General features: G+C 39.8%; 1 protein-coding gene across 9 annotated transcripts in view; it reads left to right on the top strand.

Annotated features, from left to right (window-relative positions):
- The first annotated feature begins 554 nt into the window (after positions 1-554).
- N4BP2L2 (NEDD4 binding protein 2 like 2) overlaps positions 555-16,836 on the top strand; it is a 44,220-nt gene continuing 27,938 nt past the window's right edge. For 8 of the 9 annotated variants that reach the window (XR_008203479.1, XR_008203480.1, XM_052671126.1 and 5 more), the window contains exons 1-3: positions 563-702; positions 3,226-4,640; positions 13,927-14,051. Coding sequence is in view for 6 of the 9 variants with exons in the window: in XM_052671126.1 (XP_052527086.1) it covers positions 3,226-4,640; positions 13,927-14,051 (1,540 nt within the window). In the remaining 3 variants the exon portion in view is untranslated. Of the gene's footprint in view, positions 703-3,225; positions 4,641-13,926; positions 14,052-16,836 lie in introns of all 9 variants that reach the window. The other variant, XM_052671129.1, reaches the window with a different exon arrangement.

The raw sequence follows: 16,836 nt of genomic DNA, 5'->3' as shown, positions 1-16,836 counted from the left end.
GAAAAGGCTCTGCCACCCTTCTTCCTTAGAAGAAGCTGCACAGATTTCCCAGGGCTGGTAGCACGAGGGCAATACCTACACAACTACTGCAGCACTAAGGCTATGATTTTAGCATTCAGGAGTTTTGTTCTATGCTTACAGCAGCTGATTTTTTTGTTTTCTTTTTTTCTTTTTCTAGAAATAAACACCAAACGTTTCGATATCAATACGAACTTGCCCATTTTTGGGCAGTGCAGCCAAGGCTGAGAATACCTAAAATCCACTGACCCGGGCTGGCTTTGAGAATTCTCCCCCAGGGGGAAGGAACGGGGTGCACACAGACAACCCCACGACACTCCACCAGCACACACCAACCGACCCGGAGCACCGCCCCTGCCCTCACGCCGGGACTCCGGGCGCACCTCGGCCAAGAGCCGCCTTTCACCGAGAGCGGCCCGAATCCCGCCCACAACACTAACTGCCCGCTCACTGCCCGCTGAGCGACGGCCCACCACCGAGGGCATTCTGTGAGATGTAGTCCTGCGCCCTAAGGGCGCAACTACGAGTCCCAGAGCGAGCCGCGGTGAGGAGAGCAGGGGAGGCGGAGTCGGCGCCATTTTGAGAGTGAGGGATTGCCCTCCGTTCCCAGCCCCCACCGCCGGCCGGGGGTGCGTCGCTCGCCGGGACGGCGGAAGACGGGCTGGCGGGCGCTCGTGTCTTGAGGTTGGTTTCCTCATCTGTATGCGGGTGAGGGGGAGCGAGGGGTCAGTGGGGGGAGGTGGGCGCGGGTGCCAGGAGGCCGGCTGGGGATGGGAGAAGGGGGCGGCTGGCGGGCGGTACCCCACGCCTCCCGAGCGCTGCTGCTCGTGCGGTGCGTCCGTGAGCGAGAAGGGCTCGGAGCGCTGCCTCCTCCGTGCCCGAACGGGCAGATCCGGGCCTTCGCCTGATCTTCAGCCTCTGCCACATGCGTCCTCTTTTTTTGCGTTAGTGAATTTATTGTAGACGTGGAGCTTAAGGCCGTCGGTTACTTGCTGGAGGCGTTTGGCAGGTCGAAGTGGTGACATGGCGTTGTAAGCACTGCCAAGTGGATCGTGTGTGCAGCTCGGGTTCGGTGCTTCCAACCGTATCTTCAGTGCCACGGAGCTATCAGGCTTCCCAGGGCAGAGATCACTGCTGGAGTTCAGGCAGTGTTTGGACGGTGCTCTCGGATATATGGCCTGGTTTTGGGGTGTTCCTGTGTGGAGCCGGGAGTTGGACTCAGCGGTCCTTGTGGGGCCCTTCCGACTCAGGATATTCTGTGGTTCTGTTTTGTCTCCTTCGAAAGGCAAGACTGTAAGGTAGATTGAGCTTTCTCAGTATGTACATGCTCTGACTGTGCAGGTGGAAATGTTTTTACGTGCAGTTTATCTTTCCCTAATGTTATCTGAGCACGCCTGCTGAAGATTAGAAAGGAGTATTTCTTGTGTGGGACAGTCACACTGCAGTCTCCATCATGAGAGAAATTCTCATGCAGCGGGTAGCTCACATGGTCCTTTACTTTCATTTCACATAAGAATATGTGCATGCCTTGCTTAAGCCCCATTCCACAAGTGAGATGAGAATAGAAATGAGAGTAAAGCAGCTTTTCACTGTATCACAGAATTGTAGGGATTGGAAGGAACCTCTGGAGATCATTGAGTCCAATGCCCGCACTAAAGCAGGTCCTCTAGAGCAGGTTGCAGTGTTTCTGAGTAGAGATAAAGTAACATTTTTGAGTAGTTGGGGGATATAGGCATATATTATGCTTGCTTTTCAATTTGCAAAAAAGGGGAACTGAGAAGCAGGAGATGTGTGAGAAGCAGTGTGCGAGTCTTGAGAGATGGAGAGAGTGGTATCCAGAGCAGCATCCCAGTAATACCAAGGAATAATATCAAGCGTGGCTATGTTTTTCCACCATATGGCAGTAGTGCTATCTTCCAGTTATCAAAATGAAATGGAAACAGTAAAATCTCCTTGGCTTAAGCATTTTCTGACTCTCTTTTTCACTTTTTACAGTAGGTGAGAAAGTGTCCTGATAAACACCTGTCAAGTTTTACACATAAAGTTGAAATGAAGAATATTACTTACGAATCTTCCTTTGATGTTATCTACAGATCCTTTTCAGACAGAGCGAAGGAAGGAAAAAGTTGGTTTTTGTTGGAGATGATGAGCATGTAACATTTGATCAATATTAACTCTTAGAAGGATGAAATATTCCACAGTTGACAGAGTAGGAGAATAAATCCTCTGGTAGGATAAATACTTTCTCATTTAATACTGTGTTTGGTATTCTGGAGGGCTTGCTAAATACTTGGCACTTAATTTGTGATGACTTGCTTTTCACTGCGTTACGTACAGACTTCTAGAGTGCTAAGGAAAATCAAACTGTGGATAATGGATGGGGCAATGGCATGACTGCATGTCACACTGATCAGAACTATATGACTTTGTGTTTTTAACTGCTCTAGCTGTCTGTCATTCTGGAACTTACTGCCTCATTCTTAGATTGTAGTTCATTTAGTGCTCAGATTAGCTTTTCAGTTTACTTTGAAAGTATGCAGCTGTGTGGTTTTGATACCTAATGAAGGTCTTTAGTTGTTCCATAACCAGAAACATAATGTCAGATTGTAAACTTAACTTTAAGCCTTATTTAACCAGTGCCAAGTTAGAGATGCCATCCGATATCTGTTTTATTGGTGTAAAATGAATTAGCTGAGTTCCTGTCGCAGAAAATAATCCCAGTGTCTGAAGTATTTGCATTTTTGTCGGTCGTCTTAGTAGTGATGTTAGGCATTAGTTTGTGCTTTGAAATTTGGCACATGTTAATCCTATTATAGAGATCTGTAATGTTTGGCAGATTAACAAAGGTCAGTGGAGAACAGAAGTTGTTGATTTAACTTATTTTTCAAATATAAAATTCATATGAAGAAAGGCTGATTTGTAAATTAAGATACAAAACATGACTGCAAGACTGGTTCAACACTAATGTGTTTCTCATATATAGAGATGTTTAAACAAAATTGCCATGCTACTAAACAAGACTTCCAGTAGGTATTGCCTGCTTTTCTTCTTCTCAGTGCTTGTTTCACGTTCAGTTGTGATAGTGGAGATTCCAAGGAAGCACATCATAGGCCTCAGTAACTTGACTTTTTTTTTTTTTTTTTTTTTTTTTTTTACTTTGCTTTAAAATTGTTTGTGTTGATCATGTATTGGTCTTTTTTTCCAAAGATGCTTCATGCTGAAAGTAGAGTAAGGCTGTTGGAGTGTCAGGATGAAATCACAACTGAGCCGTGTTCTAAAAAGATGAAGTCAACGGAAGGGGCTTTTGAGAACCTCTCTGACTGTGGCAACCAAGGCACTCAAGAAGGGGACCCTGACAGAACCTCCAATGATTTGATACCAGTGTGTGTTTCAGATAATGAAGGGGATAATGAAGTGCAGAAGCAAGAGAAAATACCTATGAATGTCTTGGGAGAAGCGAATGAAGTGCTTCCAGAAGGTAATCTAGAGTTTCATCAAACAGTTGATTCTGTGATTGTGCAGAACATAAATCCTCCATTTGTATCAATAAATGACACTGAGGATGAAGGAAAGGAAGATCCTCTTACTGCGAATGATGTCAATAAAGATAATACTAAAAATAGTTGCATAGCATTCTCAATAAATAGAAATGAGTCAGATGAAGAGTTTATTACAAGCAAAGAATTTATTGGACCGATTTACAGGCCTGCTGAGTGTAATACACAGGACCAGTCTGGGAGCTGTGATGAGTATCAAAGCAGTGTGGGAGATGGCACACATGAAAACAGAACTGAAGGAACTGAGACAGAGAAGGTGCCAGCCATTTCTTCTGCTGTATCAGGAATGGATGATGAACTGGACCAGTTCTACAAAGAAATTCACCAGCTGGAAAGTGAAAATTTAAATCTGCTTCAGGAAAAAGAAACTGAAACTTCTCAGGAACAATATTCTGTGTATAATTGCAGTCAAACATCACAAGAGGATTATCAACATGTATTGTTGGACAGCCCACAATCATTTTACAAGAATGGACAATATTTCTTTGGGGAACAGGAAAGTCAGAAAATAAGCAGTGAGCAACAGTTTGTCATGGAAACAAGTGGCTGGAAAACTGAAAATGCCTTTAATGGACAAATAGAGTCTAATTATTCAGTGCCTGAATTCAGACCTGCCTGGCAATCAAGAGAGTCTTTCATAGTACCTCAGGGGCCTCCTCCTCCTAGACTGACCCATCAGGCACATTTTCAGATATTTAATTCCACACAGCAAAAAACAGATGCTTTTCCTTCTCAGAATGATGAACTTTCTTATGAAAATTACTATGGTTACCATGAAGATCGGGATATCAACTGTCATGGTGCAGTGCACGATCAGAGTAGCTACAGTGTTGGTCATCCTGATTTCCAAAATACTCAGGTCTTTGGCAATGGCAATCACCAGAGTGGACTCCAAAGTAATGGTTTCTGTGAAACCAGCAAAGAGTATTGGGAGGAACCAAAAACTTACAGTGCAGAAGGAATGCATAGATTTTCTTTCCTACCTGAGGAGAGGTTTGATTGTTCACGGAAAGTGCTCCTTATCTTACGAGGCCTACCTGGGTCGGGGAAATCAACTCTGTCTCGGTAAGTGACAGGACAGGGGGGAATGGTTTTGCACTGAGACAGGGGATGTTTAGGTTGGATATTAGTTGGATATTAGCCAGACACCTCTTGAACACTGCCAGGGACTGCGACTCCACCACCTCCCTGGGCAGCCATTCCAGTGCCTGACCACTCTCACTGCACCATTGATGCCTCATTGCACCTTTGTTACTTCCTTATTATTAGGGGGAATGGTTTTAAACTGAGAGAGGAGGTTCAAGTTAGATATTAGAGGAAGTTTTTCACTCAGAGGGTGGTGACGCACTGGAACAGGTTGCCCAAGGAGGCTGTGGATGCCCCATCCCTGCAGGCATTCAGGGCCAGGCTGGATGTGGCTCTGGGCAGCCTGGTCTGCTGGTTGGTGACCCTGCACACAGCAGGGGGTTGAAACTCAATGGTCTTTGAGGTCCTTTTCAACCCATTCTATGATTCTAAGTGAAGGCTTAAAAGTTGGGAAGCTTACTCAGATTAAAAAAAAAAAAAAGGATTTTTGAAAAGCTTATCAGCAAGCACTTGGCAAAATTTGATATTTGTAAATTAGGCTATTAAAGTGCAGCCATATTAGAATCACACGGTTTGGTTTTTGTTTACATTAGTATGAATTTTGATGAACAGAAGCTGTTTTATGTTAATTTTGAAATGTTCTGTGACTTTTATTCTGAAGTTCTCATATGCACTAGTATGTGATGGTCTGCCCCTTTTATTATCAAATTTCTTCATTTAAAAAGAAGTCTTTGGTATAATCCAGCAGGAGTAGTAGCTTTTTATGGCTGTGCAAAAATCTTCAAAGACCATTAGAAGAATTTTGCTTCTCTGGAAGTGTAATCCTTTTCAGTGTACTGGTGAAACAGCGTAATCTCATTTGTGTTTTTCATATTAATGTCTGTTTTTTTAATTTGTGAACACACAAGAAAAATGTCATTTTCCCTTAGAAATGTGCTTGTTGAAGTTTCCAACAGAGTTAAAGCCAAGCACAAACTCTAGCTTGGATTTTCACCTTTTTTTTGCCTACTGTAGAAAGTGCATAGGTCGATAAAGAGCAAAACCACTGTCTGTAGTAAATGAAAACACATTTCTTTTGCACACAGAAGAAGTTACTTTGTTAGTATTTAGTGATTGAGCTTCATCCAGAAACTGCATGTGACAAACAGGACATCGTTTGTGGTTATATTCCCTTGTGTGTTAGCAGACTATTAAATAGATACTGTGATTATATTCTTCCTTGTTGTTTGTTTTTGTACAAAGGAGCAAACTTACTGTCTGTGGGTTTTGATTTTTTTTATTCCCAAGTATGTAGGGGGCTGTATCATAGACGAATATCTACTAGAAACTTCTAACATATTTGTATAATTTTAACTCACATTTTCTAGTTACTGATTGTTCTGTTCTGCAAACCTATATTTTTGAAGCTGAGTGTTAATATGTGAGTATTATTACAATAGTTTCTGTAGTATATGAAAGTAACATAGAAAATAATTGAAGTGGAAAAATATTGCTTTATTCGGTGCAGAAACTGGGTAGTTTTAAATATGAGACTATTTAACATTATCTTTTCCATACTTTGCATGATGAATGGCCTTTCAGTCTTTCTCCAAGTATGACAGTCACGTTAGCTGAAAAATCCTAAATATTGTAAGTTTTTTATGAATCTGTATTGATGCTTTTTCATCTCCTTGTCAGATGAATTACTGATTGCATTTAACAGATGGGGAAGTGGGTGCTGTAAGATCAAGGTCAATCATAGGCACTGAATTTGGATGCAGAATTTGAACTGTGTGGGACTTGTTTGTCATTGTATTGTAATTGCTGTATGCAATTTTGTATGTTCAGAGCTTGGTTTTAATTGTTAATTGCTGAAAAATCGTATTCCAGGGTCTCATATACCTAAGGGGTGGGATGTGCTGGGGGAAGAAACTAAAAACCAGAATTACATTGCATCTGCAGTGCAGACTAGGACAACAAATGACACCATAGCCTTGTGGTGTCATTAGTACCCATGGTATCTTGGTAGTTGGGCATCTTTAGGAACTTCAAACTTCTGCTGCTTGTGCTAGCAAAATCACTGTATAGATGAAGCTGACATATCTTTATGGATCAGGAATGGCAGGAATTAATTGCATCTTGCAAGCAAGTTTCCCAAGTCTATAATGACAGCAAAGCAGTAGTGAGACTCAGGAATCTTGAATTCCAGTCTGCATTTTTGTGCAAACTGTGGATTTGTAAATACAGACACGTTTCCTCCTGCTCCCCAACTTGACACATCTGTTCTTACTCTTATAATGAAGTCTGTGTTTTGTTTTGACTTTGTCATCCCACGTGCTTGACATCAAAGGCATGTTTCTTGGAAGGGTCTTCTGGAGGTCACCTAGTCCATCCTTCTGCTTGGAGGTGACTGTCACCATCATTGGAACGGATCAGTCATACTTTTGTCTTGAGAACTTCCATTAGTGTACTCAAAGCTTCTCTGGTGCCTGTAGGTTATATGCCATCTGCTCAGCTCTTTCATGTTTTTCCAAGTGCCTTTTGAACTAGGAAGCCCCGAACTGAACACAGTGTTTTAGAACTGATAAGCAAGAGGCAGAGGCGGGATCTTCAATCGATCCACTGTTTTTTCTCCATTGACCACTTTTTCCTAATAAAAAATAGCGTTTGTTCTTCTTTTAATGAGATTGCACCACTGATTCCAGCTTCAGTTTGATATTTGCTACATTTTTACATGTTTTCAGTTGGGCTGCTCAACCAGTTACTTTCCATTCTGTACTAATGCATAGGTTCTTTTTGCACCAGATGGAGAGCTCGGCACTTTTCCATGTTGAACTTCACTTAGCCCAGTGCTCAGATTTCTCTGTATCCTCCAGGACACTGAGCCCTAATGTTAGATACGTCTGTCTTTGCTACCAGTGTGGTGTCAGCTTTAAGTTCTGCCTCATGATCCAGGTTAATGGTGAAGATGCCCAAAGACTTGATTTCACTGTCTGTCCTGCTACTCCGCAGGTACTGACTGGAAATGTCAGAAGCCTTAAAACATTCAAAGGATATTGCATTCATTGCTTGGCCTCATCCACAAAGCCAGTAGTTTCATCACATAGTACAGTCTGGTCTGGCCACTGAAGTGTGATTTGTCTGTTGTAAATCTACCTTGACTTTTTGTAACTACCTTAATTTCCTTCACATGTTTGGAAGTAGATTCCAACAGAGAGCACTGTGATTTCTCTGGAAGCTGATGTTAGGTGAGGTTGAGCAGCCCAGTTCCCTTGTCTTTCCTAACCTCAAATATGTGCATAGCATTAACCTGTTCCTGGTCACTGGAGACCTCTCGTGATCTCACTGATTTATTACGTGCATTATTACATGTGTAGGCAGTTGCAGTATAATATCTCTGCTTCTGCCCTAAAATTCTAAGTGGATTTCTTGGTTCAGTCTTTCTCTCTTTTCCTCTTAGGATTACCTTGTCCCTGTGTCAGCTGCTGATGTGGTCTCATTCCCAGGTTAATTGTACTGATTTCTTTGTTGTGCTTCACTCTTTTGCTTGCCCCTGTTTCTTCTGTTGACAGCTGTGAGTTGCTTATTGCAATTTGTACCGTTATGCTTCCTAAGTCCTTCCCATTTTAGGCCAGTTTTCTTCCTTCTCTTGCTGTTCTTAATGTTGTGCTGGGAAAAGTGCATTCTCATAATGCACTGCATTGGTTGGTGCTAATCCAGATTGCTTCAACTGCAGAAATGCTCTATTCCTGCAGAAGGAATAGAGTTATTGCAGTGGGAATCTTTGCTTTTCCTGCTCTGCTTTGTACAAACCCAAGTGCTTTTTACTTCTGTTTTCTGTGCATTTGATGTCTTAAAGTCCTGCAACTTAGACGAATTCGGGAGGAAAAAAAATAGGTAGAAGAAAAGCAGGTGAACGTACTTTGCCAGATAATGCTCTCTGAATCCAAAGCACTTCAGAGAAAAGCTTGGAAAATGCTTTGTTTCCTTTGCTTTGGAAGTGATTTTACAGTTTAGTTAGAAATGTTCTATACCATTTGCCCAGGTGGGTACATAGTGATGGTATCTTTAGTCCAAGTAGCAAAAATGTGCTGTAATTTTAAGTAGTTGGTAATGTGATCTTAAGAATGTAAATGCTATGGGAAAAAGATTTAAAAGAAGACTTTGATTTTTTAGGATATTTTGCAAATCAACTTGGCAGCAATTCCAATTTTCCATTCCTCTATAAATAGATCAACGTGAATTTGTGTAAAATTAGCTTAATGGGGTTGAAAAAACAAATATTGGCATCATTGACAATGTACGTTTGAAATTAAATCTGTTGTTAGGCAATATAAGAGAGTATTCCAGAAAGAGAATACTGCTGCTGGAGTGAAGAGCTTCTGGATCTTGTGAGTGGATGGGTTAAGTAAGTATTTACAGCTGTGGATGGGTTAAATAAGTATTTACAGCTGGGTGTAGAAATATTTTTGTGCTATTGTTTCTAACTCTGTGTTTCTTTAAAAATGCTGCCTGTAATAGTGGTAACAACATCACAGAATCATAGAATGGCCTGGGATGAAAAGGACCTCAAACATCATCTAGTTTCAACCCCCTGCTATGTGCAGGGTCACCAACCAGCAGACCAGGCTGCCCAGAGCCACATCCAGCCTGGCCTTGAATGCCTGCAGGGATGGGGCATCCACAGCCTCCTTGGGCAACCTGTTCCAGTGTGTCACCACCTTCTGGATGGAAAAACTTCCTCCTAATATCTAACCTAAACCTCCCCTGTCTCAATTTAAAGCCATTCTGCCTTGTCTATTCAAATCATTTACATTGATTATTGAATCATTTACAAGTACTATTTAAATAGCTTAGTAGTACTATAGATTTTTAAAAACTGTTTAGTTACAGTCTGTTTTTTCTTTGTTTGTATGATGAATTAGATATTTTAAATAATTTGATTCTAAGATATCTTAACTGTAAAGTTAAGTTTATCAAGGTAGGCTGACTGGAGTGCAGAGCATGGAACTGTTTTGAAGAACTGGATTTAAAGCTGGTGCATGGGTGCATGTGGGTATGTCCATGCTGGAATAAACATGTATTAGTTTGCTGTCTAGTTAATACGAGCACTTGAACTTCCAGATGAGTTTTGTGTGTAGAAATGATAACTTGTATTAGATCAACTAGATTATCTAAAAGAAAACCTAAGTGAGCTGCTGTGATTTTTCTATCTGCTTCAGTGTCACTGTGCTGTTAGACTTGGAGGCGAATGTTCTATTGCAGAGAATGTCCTGTAATTGGATGAAGAGGAGCTGGTTTGCAGTGGTTGGTTATTACTGCAACTTGTGTCACACGTGCACATACCAATGCTACTGATCTGCAGTTTGACTTTCCTGTTAGAGAGTTGTCTTCATTGTTTTTCCTTTCCCACCTCACAGCAGTGGAATCACCTCTTTGTGAGGTTAGATTCATTCTTTGCATAGGTGAGCTTTATTGTTTTATGAGCCTAGGATAAATTTTATTTCCAAATACATCTTGGAAGTGCGTAAATTATTCCATGTGAAGTTGATGTTCTGAGATTTTACAAGTTGAAATAGCACAGCTTCTAAAAGAGATGATTGTTAGACTTTGAAAGTGTTGTTTTATGACTTCATGCCAAAGTTATGAAACAGGCTCTGAACATTGGCATCATATTTGAAGCTCTAGTTCATTAGCTCATTACTTGGAGATGGTGTGTGTGTGTTGTATTTGGGGTAAGGATTCTGTTGCCCTGTTATCTTTGGGAGTCAGTCTGCCTCTGCAGTTACGTAGTTTCAGTTTCATTCTTGTACAGTTCACTGTATTAAATCTGCTAGCTGGTTATATAGGTTCATAAACTGTGGTACATTGTGAGCATTGAGAAATAGTAATAAAGTATTTCAAGAATAAATTGTGTTTATGGGTTTGCAAGATTCCTAACCCCTTGTAGTGTTTCCTTATTGCTAGGACTGTTGTGGTTTGGAAAATACAGAGGAATTTGAGTAAATGAATTACTTTACAGAACTCTGAACAGTTTCTGGAAATCATAGTATGCATGAGTGCCCCATTGATTGCTGTGTGTTCGTTCATCAGTCGAAGAATCAGGTCCCAGCTATTAGTTCTTATCTCCTTTGTTAAGGAGGGCGGTTCTTATTCTCTGTTACACATGCACATGCATTCGGCACACAAGAAGTGAGTGCAGAAGCTGGATCCAGTTGTTTGGAACACTATTAGCTGGCAAATTAGAATACTGAAAATAAGAAAATTGGGCCGTGTGTGAAATCCTGGCAAGATAACTTAGGAAATGTGCGTTCCTGTTAAGTGTTTTATGTGAAACAGGAATTGGTATTAGAAGAGAATGCTGGTTTTTATGCTGTATGACTTACTGGTGCCATTTTGTTTATTTGTGCTCTCCTACCAGTAAAATACACATCCTAACAAAAGGTGAAGACTCAAACAAAAATACTGATTGATGTCCAGCAAAGTGGCTGTAATTTTGTTGTATCATACTCTGCTTTCTGAAAGAGCACTGGTCTTTATTTTGAGGTAACCTTGTACCCTGGAATAGGGAGAAAGAACAAACAGGGAAAAATGGATCGGAGGCATCTTTGGCCATTTACTTCACAGATGAATTATTTGTAGTTCCTTCTGTTCCCCATTAATTTTGTTTTTGTTGTTAGAAATCTCCATGCTTTAAAGGTGAGAATAACCAACAACTTAATTGTAGGACAGTAAACATATAGGAATATAAATAACATACTACAGTGTTTTTAATGTTTTAAATTGTTGTTATGTAAAATTGGATTTATTTTTCTTCCAGCTGAGTTTTTAATGCAAATCTATCTGTAACCGATGTGAAATTGGGCCGTTCACAGTCTTTAACTATGAGCTCTGCAAGGTGTATTGTTGATGACATAGCAATTCACAGCACCTTCCTTGTGTGGCAATTAAACTTAAGTAGCTCTCCCTGCAGCTATTTAGAGCTAACATGCATTTCTTGCCTTGGGTTGTTTGGGATTTGGCCAGCTCTCCTCTGTTCCTGGCACCTCAGCAACAGTGTATCATGCATGCTGCTGGGGCAGTTTTCTTCTTGTAGCCTTTGGGTACAGTGACTATTTTTGTGTCTGAGTAGTTGCTGCAGTTTCCATTGGGCAGTGGAATCCTGGAGTCTCAGTGGGATATAGATGCTCTGTGGCAATGACTGGCTGTTTTTATAAATTGGAATATACTATAGAAAGCAAGAACAGTCATGGGATCAGACTAGTAGATCTGAGTGAAAAGAGAGTTATCTCCATTTCACAGGATTTTCCTTTAAGCACCAATTTCCAAGGATTTCCTGAAAGTAGGGTTTATGTTTGACAGAATAGAGATTACTCACTGGGTTGGATTAATGTAGGTTTGATCACGTGTATGAAGTTCTGATGTTGCTGATCAAGCGGGGGGGGAGGAGGCTAACCCCACCTGCAACTTCACTCGTTGGTTTCTCTGATTCACAGGTATTTCTTGGGCAATACTGAGCATGAATTTTAGTTAACTCCAAAAACTAGCTCAGTTATGCCTCTCAGTGGTTTAACTGTTGCATTTCATGCTAATGCAAATAGAGAATTCTGGAGAAGTTTAATGGATTTGTGCAATATTCTTTCATCACTCATTGCAATAACTAATCTAAGTCATTGCAGTAACTAATATAATAATCAGAAACATTACCAATATTGTGAAATATTATAAAACGGATAAAAAACTTGTTAACAATATACTTTACAACCACTTCCGAGATTTCCTTTTTGCCTGAGTTGAATTCCCCCAGTGCCTTTTGTTCTTTATGTTGAAGCTGTTTTCATCTGGCTTCCTGCTGTAATTTTTAGCGTTAGGTTATTCTGACCCACAGATGAAATAAACTTCTAGTAAGATATCTGTGCTGCTTAAAAATGGCAGGCCTGAAAGACTGGGTAAATGTAAAATTCACACTGCAATCCGTTTTAGTTTCTAATTTTTTAGGATTCTAATTTGGATCTCTGCATTTTATTCATTTACTAACTGTTTTGATGTATCCAAGCATTTCTTCCCCTTTCATTTCACCCATCAAACTCATGCCCTGTTGCAAGTCACCATAAAATGGCATTTCCTCAGGAAGCCAGGCTAACCCACTTTAATCAAGTGATTTACGTGGTTCAAGAAGCGATTGTTTTTCTCCTGATTTGAAGTTTAATACATGCAGGGATAATAAAACGCGTGCTTTTCCATCGCCTTGTTAACCCTGAAGTGTGAATGACGGCAATTAAAAACCATCTTAAATTTCTTGTCACCTGTTTGACTGAAACTGCAGTTGTGAAGGATGGGGTTACCCCTGTAGCAGCTCACTGCTGCTACTAGAGGAGGTCTGTATTGATCTTCTTTCATCACTTTCCTTGTGTCATCTTTTTGGGCCTTCACTTGAGTAAGTACAAATGCTAAAGTTTCCAAAATTTGGCACAGGAAAAAAAAAAAAAAAAAAAAGAAATAAGGGTCACTTTTTTTCAGGGTAACTTGTAGATGCAGGGAGTGCCATTGCTGAAGAGAAGGTGGGTGTGAGTGAGATTGTGTGGCTCAGATTGGGGCAGAAGACAGAAATTCCATAGAAATGGAATTACAGAAGAGTATGCATCCTATATTGGAGGAATAAACATAGAAATTCCTATTCCTCCAATATAGGATGCATACTCTTCTGTAATCCTGACTTGTGTTAGTAGCACAATCCTGAAATTTTATTGTGATGCTCTATTTTTCCCTGAAAGTATGGAAATCGCTGAAAACATTAGAAGTTTTCTTTTGCTGTTCCTATTCAGTGCATATTGTATGTGCAAGAAACATGCACAGTGGGCAGAAGAATGCTTGTTTAGAGGAAGAACTATTTAAGCATCCAGTTCATTTCTCAGTTTATCCAGGTCCTGTGATCAGATCGGTTCCTAGAGATAATTACAGATAAGAACTGACATGGCAAATGTTAACAAATATGATAAATGACCAGTAGGTGCTCAGAACCTATTGTGGCAGAGCCATGAAGTAGGTGGCTACAAACTTCTAAGTTGGAGAAACAACAAATATAGAAGTAGAGAGGGGGTAAAAACACTGCTTTAATCTGAATTGAAATTAATAGTATACTTACGTTTTTCCAATACAAAATATTTCAGACTTTGCAAGAATCTCAGAAGTAGGGCACTGATTTATTTTAGCTTTATTGTTTTTTGGGGGGGTTTAATATGAAAAATAAATCCTGTAATATTTTGCATTTCCCTTTTCTCCATAGTTTTCTGCTCGATCACAGCCGTGATGGCGTTGCACTCAGCACCGATGATTACTTTCGTCAACAAGATGGATATACATATAATGCTGCTCAGCTGGGGGATGCCCATGACTGGAACCAGAAGAGAGGTTTGAATGAAATGAAATTCTATTAAATCACTCTTCTATTTAGAAAACAGAAGTAAAGCCTAACGTGTGTGCTAATACTATATATGAGATGGGGCATGTATGTGTGTGTGGAAGTGTAGGAGTGTGTGTATATAAATAAAACTGTCAGAGTATAATATTTGTATCTTAATGTTATATTTTAATCAGTATTTAAACTTGTATTGGATTTTGAAATTGCAGAAGTGTAAATTCTAAGGGCAAAATCTCTTCTGTATGCTCTGATCTACTGATTTGTTACATCTGAGACTAATATCCTTGTGTCTGAATTGAACATCTTTTGCTGGCATCAGCAGTGTCCTGTTTTTTCCAGAGTCTTGCCTGATCTGAGGTTTGTCCAAGATTTGTGGAAGAGTTTTTCTGAGGAAAACTTCAGTTTTCTTTTGTGGGTTAACACTTTCATAAAGCAAATTACACCTAGCAGTTAAGGACTGAGTTTAACTGGTAGAGAAGTAGGTACCCAAGGTACATCCAAGGAGGATGGGAAACAGGCTGATTCTCGCCCTTTCTGTAGTAGTTTTGTAAGAATCTCTGTACATGTTTGATTCACTCCATGGATAGGACAAACCTTTGCATGCAGATTAAGACGTTGCAGAGTGAGATTAAACAGAAGCTTCCTGCAAGAGGAATGAATCCTTCTTTGCATCAAAAGTTATGGAGAACCCAAGGAAAAAGATGTCTGCAGGACAGTGCAAATATTTTCCCCTTTTTCTTCCATTCTCACCCTAATAAAAATTTTACGATGCACTGGGGAAAAGTTACAAGTGAACAGCGAAGAATTTTTTTTGAGCAGTTATTGGAATTGTAAAACTTGTAAGAAGCCCTTTTGACATTGCATTGCAGCATTATCAGTATTTCAAAGGAAGTTACGAGTTGGCTGGGGAGCAGAAAAGCTGATCAGATTGAGTGACTGTGTGAGGGATTTAGGTGAACAGGATTTAAAACTCTTGAATGTTTACAAGACAGTGAATTACATATCCTTGATAACAAAGCACATTCACATTTAATTTGTAGGTTGGGGGATCAAGTGCACAAATACAGCAAATGCTGGAATTAATTTGCCATTGTGACTTCAATACAGTCTTTCTTCACAAGCTTTTGTAAATTTTGGCCCTTCGTTGGCAAATTGGTTATTCGCTCTATTAATCTTTGTATTCTTTATTAATCTTTCCTGAATGCCATCTTTCAGGGAAAAATCCTGAAGCCTGAATCACATCAGTCTGTCACTTGTGCAAGGTTAATGAAGCCAGAACAAAATATTGTTCAGTTTTCATGGCTTTCTCCACTGATTCTTAATGCTCTGATAGAACATACTTTATCTTTTTTTTCTGCCTTCCATCTATGTGGTTACTTCCCAGCCTCTTTTCCTTTAGTTTCCTGTTTTATGGATTGATTTCATCAGGATAAATCCCTAGTTTTCAACAATAACTTAGTTGTTTTTTTTCTTCCTTTGGATACTTGCTTCATTCAATGTACAGATTGAGCAGTGTTTGTTGAATGAGTACATATACAACAGATGTGTGTGTGTGTGTGTGTGTGTGTGTACATATATATACACACTGAATAATCCTCAGTACTCACTGTGGATCTCTCTTTTCATTTGATATATACTGTTTCTGACTCAGTTTAGCAAGACGTTATTAATTCTCTTGGAAACTTTTACAACACTATTCTTATTTTGAGTTTCAGTTATTTCAGTTCTGTCATCTAGTTCATCATCTTAAGTTCCATGTCAGCACTGGTGGTATTACATTATGAACTTTTTTTACTGGCAACCTAAGGCACAGTTGTTAAAATAACTTGCTATCTTGGATTTGCAATTTGAGCATTCTTTGGGAAGTGTAGTAGTAATAGAACTTCACGTACTGAAATTTTCACTGTCTTCATATGAGTTCATATCACTTCTGTAAATGATATATGTGACTTTCAAAACTGACAGCTAGAAAATGAAGATCAGGGAAAGTAGTGGCTATTTGGAACGTTCAGGAACATTCACCAGATGATTCTTCTTCACTGGCAGTCATCCTGGCTTACCCATTATTTATCTTACAATTATCTCAAAAAAGAGGAATGCTGGAGTCATGCTGATGGTGTGGTACATACCCCTAACTCAATCCCAGAACAAGTCTGTGTGCTGAAAGAGGTAGGAGACTGTGAGAGGAAGTGGTGCACAAGCACGTATGTGAAGTTCAGTATGGTAACACATGTGTCCAGTAATTGCTATGCAGCTAGCCTTGGATCATGCATTTCCAAAGGTACAGGGTTTTGCTTTGCAGCCATGGTGCGTTTTTTATCTCTTGTGCCCTTTTAATGTGTTTTGAAAGGCAGACTAAACTCTTCTCTTTTTCTTGCAAGGTCTTTGAAATGTGAAATTCTTGACATGTTTGTAACTCAGATCATTAATGCTGCTTAGAACTAAATAAAAGTTTATCTTAAACTGATCTTTTTTTTTTTTAAATCTGTAGTACCAGAGCAGTTGATTATTATTTTTTTTTTTTAATGGAATTCATCTTTGTGAGATTTCTTTAAACAGCAAAATAATTATTCTTATGGTTTATGGTTTGACAGAGGTCTTACTTTAATTGTGAGATGCTTTAGAGTTATTGTTAGAGGCACTGAGGAATCTAATGCATGAATCTGATGTACTGTCACACGTTAGAGATCTGCTTCTCCCTCTGGCTTAGTTTCAGGCTGCAGAAAGAACCTAATTCACAAAGTAGTCCTTTTCTAAAGATGTAAATGTAGTGTC

The sequence above is a fragment of the Tympanuchus pallidicinctus genome, unplaced genomic scaffold (assembly GCF_026119805.1).
Source record: "Tympanuchus pallidicinctus isolate F22 unplaced genomic scaffold, pur_lepc_1.0 scaffold11, whole genome shotgun sequence".
Classification (NCBI taxonomy): domain Eukaryota; kingdom Metazoa; phylum Chordata; class Aves; order Galliformes; family Phasianidae; genus Tympanuchus; species Tympanuchus pallidicinctus.
Note: the sequence above shows the minus strand (reverse complement) of the source record. Positions and strands in the feature narration are given on the sequence as shown.